The sequence below is a fragment of the Poecile atricapillus genome, chromosome 2, assembly GCF_030490865.1.
Source record: "Poecile atricapillus isolate bPoeAtr1 chromosome 2, bPoeAtr1.hap1, whole genome shotgun sequence".
In the NCBI taxonomy this organism is placed as follows: domain Eukaryota; kingdom Metazoa; phylum Chordata; class Aves; order Passeriformes; family Paridae; genus Poecile; species Poecile atricapillus.
The window spans coordinates 116,951,794-116,960,816 of record NC_081250.1 but is presented as its reverse complement, the minus strand read 5'-3'; the positions used below and the strand labels follow the sequence as shown (position 1 = coordinate 116,960,816).

At 41.4% G+C, this 9,023-nt stretch overlaps 1 protein-coding gene across 1 annotated transcript in view; it reads left to right on the top strand.

Moving 5' to 3' along the window:
* The first annotated feature begins 499 nt into the window (after positions 1 to 499).
* Positions 500 to 9,023, top strand: part of CA8 (carbonic anhydrase 8) — a 49,912-nt gene continuing 41,388 nt past the window's right edge. Inside the window, exons 1-3 of the mRNA XM_058833013.1 lie at positions 500 to 783; positions 1,028 to 1,219; positions 4,933 to 5,057. Coding sequence (XP_058688996.1) covers positions 705 to 783; positions 1,028 to 1,219; positions 4,933 to 5,057 — 396 coding nt within the window. The 5' untranslated portion in view covers positions 500 to 704. The remainder of the gene's footprint in view (positions 784 to 1,027; positions 1,220 to 4,932; positions 5,058 to 9,023) is intronic.

The following is a 9,023-nucleotide window of genomic DNA, read 5'->3' as shown; positions in this document are numbered from 1 at the left end:
GTGGACTCTCTCCAGTATGTTCATGTCTCTCTGTACTGGAGCAGCCCAGATCTGAACCCAGCGCCCCCGGTGTGCCCTCACCAGGGCTGAGCAGAGGGACAGGATCACCTCCCTCGACTCGCTGGAATCGATTTGCCTCATGCAGCTCAAGGTATTGTTCACCTTCTTTCCGGCAAGGGCACACTGTTGGCTCATGATGCCCACCAGGACCAGTGCACTCAATGCCAAAGCGCATTCCAGCCGGGTAGTCCCCCACCTGTCCCGGCGCCTGGAATGTTCCTCCCCAGTGGCCGAGTTTTGCCCATCGCCTTGTTGAAGTTGCTCTCCCTGGGTGTCCCCGGGTGCACAGAACTCCTGTGCCCAGCTGGAGGGGCAGCGGGAGCTGCGGAGACACCCACCCACCCGGGCTAGGGAAGCAGCCTGCGGAGGACGGCGAGGAAGGCGCAGGGAGGATCAGGGCAGCAGCGTCCCGCCGGGCACGCCCGCTGGCACCTCGCCTCTCGCCGCCGGGACCGCGACCGGCTCCCGGTGCTGCCCGGGGGCCACCCCCGGCCCTGCCCCTGCCCCGGCACCGCCGCCAGCCGCGGGCGGGGGCGGAGGGCGGGGGGAGGTCCGGGCGCGGAGCCGAGCGCCGCCAGCCCGCCTCGCCCCGCACACGCTCGCACTCCGCACACCCCGCCCGGCCGCTCCCGGGCCGCCCGCCCATGGCTGACAGGAGCCTGATCGAGGGCGCCGAGCCCCCGCCGCGCCGGGAGGAGGCTCCGGAGTGGGGCTACGAGGAAGGTGAGGAGCGGGCGGAGGGGAGAAACTTTGTCCGCGGCCGGGGGAGGAGGAAGCGGTGTGGGAATTTCAGTGGCCGGGTTCGCTCCGCTGGCGTCCCGAGGCGCCGGGAGCCGCAGGGGCGGCAGGTCCATCCCCGCCGGCGGGAGGGCAGCGCGGGGCGGCGGCCCCTTCCCTGGCCGGGGGCAGCGTCTGTGGGACGCGGGGTGCCGGGTGTCCCCGTAACCGCTTCTCCCTTGTGCCTCAGGAGTGGAGTGGGGGCTGATTTTCCCCGATGCTAACGGGGAGTACCAGTCGCCCATTAACTTGAACTCCAGAGAAGCTAAATATGACCCCTCGCTCCTGGAAGTGCGTTTGTCACCGAACTACGTGGTGTGTCGTGACTGTGAAGTGATCAACGACGGGCATTCGATTCAGATTGCCCTGAAGTCAAAATCAGGTATGCTGATTTCCCGGGTAAAGCTTGTGTTGCTTGAAGACTCCCTGTGCTTATGTCCCGGGGTGTAGGAAAAGCAGGCTGTCCCAGCAGCGAGCAGTTGTGCCCATTCTGCATGGACTATGCCCGGTGAGAGTGTTGCTGTTGACTTTGGTAGGAAGAGGAGCAAATTTTGCAATGGGACTTACAGATTTCGATGCCAGACTGGATGGTCAGTGAGATTGCTTCAAAGTGTATCCAGAATTTCCTCTTGTGGTGTTGGTATCCAATTCATTGGCATTAACAGCTGCTCGCACTCAGAAGCAGTACAGAATATTGCTAAGACAGTGTAGTGCCAAACTGTTCTGTAGAGCTGGCAAGATTTGTTTATGGTTCAAAGACCATGTAAGTTAAAAGTGCTTTTTCCCATTAATTTGAGTGGGTTCTGAGTACTAAGTACAGAATTGGACAGCTTGACATAGATACACCAGCTATACATGCTCGCAATATTGATGAGGACGAAGTAGAAGGCAGTCCTCATTCCTTAAAGGATGACATTTTTAGTATCACTCATCAAATATGATTTAGTAGGAAATAACAAAAGAAACAATTCCAACTCAAGTGAAGTTGCAATATCTGATTCAGACCTTTCATCTGGGTAAACTATTCTGTATGATGAAGTCAAGAAAGTAGGGAGGAAAAAAGTCCATTTTGCTTTCCAGCACTGCAGTAGTTCTTACCATGTGTTTGGAAGAGCTTGTTATTCCATGTTATTCCAACTAGTCTTAGCTAGTAACAGCCCTTTGGGGGCATTTAAACAGCTGAACATTGTCAAATCATGAGACATTCCAACTTTTGTTTCCTTCTGAGAACTCAGTAGTACTGAGAACTCAGTAGTACTGGGAACTACAGCTGTGCTAAGTGAGGGAGTCAGTTCAGATTTATACAGCTTTTTAAAAAGGGTTTATTATTTTAATAATGATGCTTTCCTTTATAACTTCCTTTCTATGATAATTTCCGTGTATTTTTGCAACACAGAACATTTCTTTCCATGGAATTTTGCAGATTTGTAATAAAAGAGAAATGTTCTACTTCCAGTAAGTTTTACTGCCTTGATCAGAAGCAGAGTTCTTTTCCCAAGGGATAAGGTTCTCCCTGCAGGATCAGAAATTCTTAAAATCTCCTGTGGAGTAAGTGACAGTGACCACAAGTGACCTCATCATTTGCATGCCAAAATGCAGTTCCTTCCATCCTACCTGTCCCAAGGGCAGTTTGTAACATAGTAGTGATAGTTAGTAGGATGGGGCTAACACACCTAAATGTCTTTGCAAAACCATTAAGAGAATTAGAAAAAAGGAAAGACTTTTATACTTGAATGCAATGTGATGCCAGATGAGTCTTGAAACACATTAAAAGAAAATGTGAAAATAAAAATGTGAAGTAGAGAAGAAGTTTATGACTGAAGTATGGAGTTATGATTTAGGAAATCTTAGTTTAGTTTCAACTTTTCCTTAGATTTAATATTACATAATTTCCCATTTTCTATTTTTAAACTGGGAATAATTTGGGAGGGAAAAAACAACATTTATTAAAACTACCAAGAGGAGAAAAGAGTTAATAAGCTGTGTTTGAACCTGGCCTAGTATTCTAACCATTTTTCAGAGATTGCAGAAACTCCTGCAGTTTCTTTTCCTCACAGGAGATCTCTGATGACAAATCCGTTCAGCCAGATTATTTTGTTGGGAACTATTGAGCACTGAATGCTTTTGAAACTGTGTCCAATTAATGTGCAAGAGCTCCTCATCTACTGTAATGTTAACAGTGAAAGAAAAAGTTCTTTATGGAAAAAAGTAAACTGATTAGGATACATATTAAAATAAATTTGTCATTACAGGTGAATGTTTTTACCCTTTAATTCAAGACACACAGTCCATATGGAATTCCCAAATCCTTCTCATTATTTAATTGCAAACATTTTCACAGCTGCTTTCATTTTGATGGTGGAATATATGTCGTGCATTAGGTGGAAGAACCATGACCAAGTATGAAATAGTTTTATCATGGGATCAGTGTCCTAACTGAAGCCTTGAAAATAAACTCTTTGAAGCTTCTGGAGATCCAGAACTGCATCATACAGAGAACATTTGTTCTTGTTACAGTTTTTCTCAGAACAATGTTTTAAAACAGAGAAAGTGCTTAGTTTTCCTAATTGAGATTATTATTATATTATTGCCCTAATTGAGCACTAATTGAATATCATGATTTCTATTGTTTGGCCAGATTTCTTAAATACTTCAATTGGTTGTTTCCCCAGGTGTTCACCAGATTTGTAGATTTTCCCTCTAGGGCATATAGGTATAGACAGAATATAGATAAAACAAGGTTAATAAGCAAATCTGAATATATAACTACATTTAGGACATTTCATTTTAGAAACTCTAATGGCTGTTATATTAGTTGTAAAGAATTATTAAAGGAGGAATGATTGGAATATTTGACTTTTTTTTCCCCCCTCCAGTATAATTGCTTATGAAAACCATAATTGATCTGTTTTCTCTCAGTTTATTTACAGTTCCATACCTTTGGTTTTGTGTTTGTACAGTTGTAATATGATTCAATTGCTAACTTATGTTTTAGTATTACACTACCTCTTGTGCTCCAAGCTTAGGTGGTATAGTTTGTGTGTCAAAATAGCTATATATTATGGAACTAATTCCCTAAGTCTATATTTCATGCAGTTAAATAATCCTTATCAATTATCAGAGATTGTAAACGATTAATTCCAAGTCTATGAAATGTAAACCAGAATTTAATGGATTCTGGGGAAGACTGTGAATGCCCTTAAATAAAACTCAGCCCTGCCTAGAAACCAATATTCAATGATTTTAGTGGGAAGTTACCTCCAGCTTGTGGTGTAATATTTGATCTAAAGCAGATTCAGAAATCCCTGGGCGAAATGTTTGTGTTGATTAATTCCATAGCAGATCGGGCCTCACAGTTGCTTGCTTTTACTACTGGTGGAAGTCTCAGTGCAGAAGTACTGAGCAACTATACACGTTTTTTGTGTGTGTGTGTTGCTATTGTGGACAGATGCTTTTTAAGAAGTTCCAGATGTTTAAAAAACTGAAGTAAGGAAAACCCATGTCTGCCTAGAAGCTGTTTTTAAGTAAATGAGGTATACTGTTTTTGCTCCAGTGTGTAGGTTTGATTATATTTCAGTATGGAGGCGTTCAGTGTCTCAGAAGCCTGACAGGTGGTATATGACTGAACACCTTTACCTAGCAAAGTATTTGCAATCAAAAGTTTTCTATCTATTTCTGTGACCCACAGTAAATATAGGTGATGGAGATTAAACACTTGGACAACTTGGAGGTAACTTCCCAGTTCAATTCAGAACCCTTGCCATCTGTTTAGAGCACACAATGTCTTGATTAGACCAATAAACATTCCCTCTTCTGACTGGTAAAAGTACAATGCTTTTATTTGGTGTTCTGCATCATAAAGAGTTTAGTATGACAACAGTTTTACTGTTTTTCGTAACTGCCTCAATTCGTGTTCTGTACCTGCAAGGTGCTTCAGAAGTAAAGGTGACAAGTCTGTCAACTTAACTTTTCTCCTATCTGGTACCACTAAGAATATAGAAAATTGCCACAAACTCCTTGTTGTATTTGGTGAATATATTCAGTGGCTTGTCTGCTTTGAAAGGCAAGTTCTTTACCACTTATCTTCTTTTCCAGTGTTAATAGGGGGGCCATTACCTCGGGGACATGAGTTTGAACTACACGATGTTCGATTTCATTGGGGGAGAGAAAACCAGCGTGGTTCTGAGCACACGGTTAATTTTAAGGCCTTTCCCATGGAGGTAAGAGTGCACCACATTGTATAACACCCGTGAAATTCAAAAGATCTTATTTCATAGCCTGAATTATTGGCAGCCCAAAAACTACTTCCTTTTAGCTCTGCATGCTTTATATTTCAACCACAAAGCTATCTTCCTGAGGTGTGCTTTAGTGCAGGTAAATTAGGATGTGCGTCTGGAATAGAATGCCTCCAGCACTCATCACACTGTATGATTAATTAGTCGTAAAGTTAACTTGCAGAATTATTAACTTCTTTCTTATTAGTGTTCTAACAAGATCTGCCATTTCAACACTTCCTATGTCACCTTGACTAATAGCTATAGATGGGGAGAACTAGCCACTGGAAATATTTCCATGGTGAGTAATAACAGTTTAGGTCAATTTGGGATAAGTGTAGAGCAATTTGTTCATGAAACAGCTTTACATACTTGAAAACTGAAGATTATGTGATAGTCCTCTGTATGTTCTGCAAGATCTGGAAGAAGTACACAATATTGAAATAAAAGCAAAGTGATAATGCAGTCTTAAAAAAATCAGCTCCTCCTGGGGTTCATGTCATAGGCAGCACAAAATGCCTTTTTCTCCTTCCCTCCAGCAGTGGTTTGTTGTACTACTTCACTTCTCACTTCTTCACTTCCATTGTTTACAGCTGTCAAGGAATGGCTTGGAGTATTCCTTAACCCCTGGGCAGCAAGACTACTTTTAACAGATACCAGCCCTGATGTTTAGTGACTTTGGCTTTGCATCTTTTATTTCATTTGTTGTGCACTATTTGTTTTAAAGAAACTCAAGATTTTTCAGAGTTCTTTAAGTTAGTTTTGCCTTCTTTATCTATCATAATCTCTCATGAGTTTGAAACTGTTTATTTTTTTCACTGTGCTCAGTGCTAGGAAATTTATTATTGTAGTGTTGATGAGTGCCTGACTACTGGAAAAGAAGTGCCTTATGGAAGAGAATATAAAAACATTGAAGAGTATAAAGCAACTACTGCAGAAATAAGTGTAAAACTCTTGTGGACTTACATCATCCATCTAATTCTTAGGGTTGTTAAAATACTTTTTTTTTAAGAGCTGTGGGTCAGATTTTGGTCTCTGCTGTTTGCTACTTTGCACTGGTCTATCATAACCTCTCACATATGAACTTACTCATATGGAGTTTTCAGGTTGGAAGGAGTAATAAGATCATAGAATAATTTAGGTTGGAGAGGACCTTTATGATCAACAAGTCCAATCATAAACCTAATACTGCCAAAGTCCTCCCCTAAACCATATCCCAAAGTGCTGCATCTATGTGTAGATCCCCTCTGCAGGTTGATTCCAGGTAGGTCTTGGAAATGCAGAATTGATTGAATAAGACTCATCAACAAAGGGAAAACAAGGGAATGATTCCTGCATCCTGGTTACATGGCATAATATATACAATATGATTTATATGGGCAGTAAGAGCTTCAGGATACTGCAGTGCTCCCCTGAGGTAGGAAGTAGCGAGTTCATTATAAAATAGCTCTGCTTAGTGCTTCTCTTCAAGACTGATCCAGCATGTGGTGATGCAGAGAAATACTCATATGAACTATGCTGAGAACTGTACTTGGGAATCTACCCGGGTTTCCTGTCTCTTTGTTTATTAGAGATCACTTGCAAAAAATCTTGGTGGTATGTGGGAACAGTCTATTGATAATCTGCCGATAACATAGAATTATCTACTCCAGATTGGCCCAGAATAAAATATGCTTGACCGAGAGATACAAAACAACAAACTCAGTAAGTCATGAAGGGATTTCATTCTTCACCTACTTTGAAAGCAGTACAGCAGCTGCACAAACAGGATTCTGGCACAGTTGAAAAACATCACCTGGAAGTGAGCAAGCCAGTGTTTTTCTGTTTCCTGCATCTGAGCAGCTTTCAACTAAACTCTAACTTCCAAGAAATAATTACGGGTGCAAAAATTCTCTAGCAGAAAAACCTGACCCATAATACACTTTGAGTACAATTTGAATGTTTCATTTTGTAAACAGATAAATTCTTATGGCGGAAAATGGCCAGTTTGTCATCTTCTGCCTTAAGCTGTAAGAAAGTGCAGAGCAATTTGTTTTACAGATGAACTGCATTTCCTTCTGCTATATGCACAAAGAGCTGTTATATTAATTCCCTCTCAAATTGTCCAAATCAAATATTAGACTTGAGCAATAATAAAACAGGTGTTTGTGACCACTGTAAATGTTTATGTAGCACACCTGAGACTCCAGAATGGAAGACTTGCTGTTTCCATTCAAGGCATAGCCTTATCTGTTATATTATTATTATTATTTTTTAAACAATAGCTTTGATCAGTGGACCTGGAAATCTTATTTTCTTAGCTTTTGACATTGGCATTGGTTTGTACAGTTGTTGGAAATCATCATATTCTGAATGTATATTTGCCTTGATTTCTATGGGGTTTCACAGATTGACAGAATGTCCTGACTTGGAAGAGGCCCACATGGATCATCCAGCTCTTAAGTAAATGGCTCATATGGGGATTGGTCCCACAATCTTGGTGTTAAAAGTGCCATGCTCTAATCAGCTGAACTAAGTTTATTGGTTACTGAACACAAATAACAATTGATGCCTATTTTGGCTACATCCAAGCAATCTTGTATAGTTTATGCTTTCATACAAAATAAGCTGGCAGTTGTTTGTACATCAGTGCATGCCTAGAAATATGTTGAGCACCAAATGCACAAGTTTGGGTCTTTATCAAGTGTAACAAATCTAGTAGGTCATCTTCCTAAGGAGCTAGAAATTATTTCCATGGCAAATGATAGGGATTCTCTTCTCTTTATGAAAGGAGATAAGCAGTAATATGAAAATGGAAGTGCTTGGTTTAAATGGGTACATTAACAACCCAACAGGTTGGCCTAGGTGATACACTCTGCTGATTTTAAGACCTGAGTAGTTCTACAAAAAACAGCTTTTATTTTGACAAGATCCGAGATTACTGTCTGACACTAATTCACTAATTATTGACTAGAGCACCAGTCTGTTTTTTTTAGGGCTGAAGACTATACAGCTTTATTTTATTACACTGGACAAAATAGTTGTGAAAGAGCTTCAGATTGTCGTGTAATGACCTTTGTAAAAGACTGAAAAAGAGTGTAATTTTTCAAAGTTTGGAAGACTAATCTTCAGTTACTTCCTTAATCTCTTCATCTTTGGTACTATAATTTCTAGAAAAAAATTAGGCAATATACCGTATTTGTTGAATAATATCCCACATTTCTTAGTGCAAAAATCCATTACTTCTTACTGCACAGCCGGGGCCTTTGCATGTGGTTAGGATATGTAGGTTCATGGTGAAGTTGGTTAGATTATGAAGCTTGTGCAACCTCTGGAACAGCTTCTTGAGATAATACATATTGTCCGCAAATGTTGTTCACGTGTCTTGGAGGCTGAGTTCTTTGGTTTTTTATTCTTACATGAGGTCCAGCAAAGCTGTGTTTTCCACCTTCCTTGACTGAAGAAACCAGAATGTAGACAGTGGTATGCCAGTGTTTTCATTTTCACTGAAAAATCTGTGTTTGCAATAAGTCAGGAAAGCAGGACAAAACAAAAATATTTGTCAAAATTAAATACGTTAATACCTCTTCTTAAGCCAAGGAAAGAGCAGAGGGATGTACCTACCAGTACCCCTCTCTTTTTTTCTCATGAAAACAAGAGCATGAAGACCACTCTTGCCCTTTGGCCAGGAACTGGAAGGAAACTGCAACTTTCTCTAGAATTCCTTCTCACCAACTACTTCTGCTGCATGCAAAAGAGTGCTACTTTGCCTTTTGGCCAAAGATACTTTGGCCATGACATGTGATAGATGTTTAGTAATGGTCTCAAGACTGAGAGACTGTTTCTTGCGAGTAAATGGAACAGGGTACCAAATATCTGTGCCTTACAGTACAAATTTCCACAAAGCAGTGGAATCCACCTTTACACATGTGA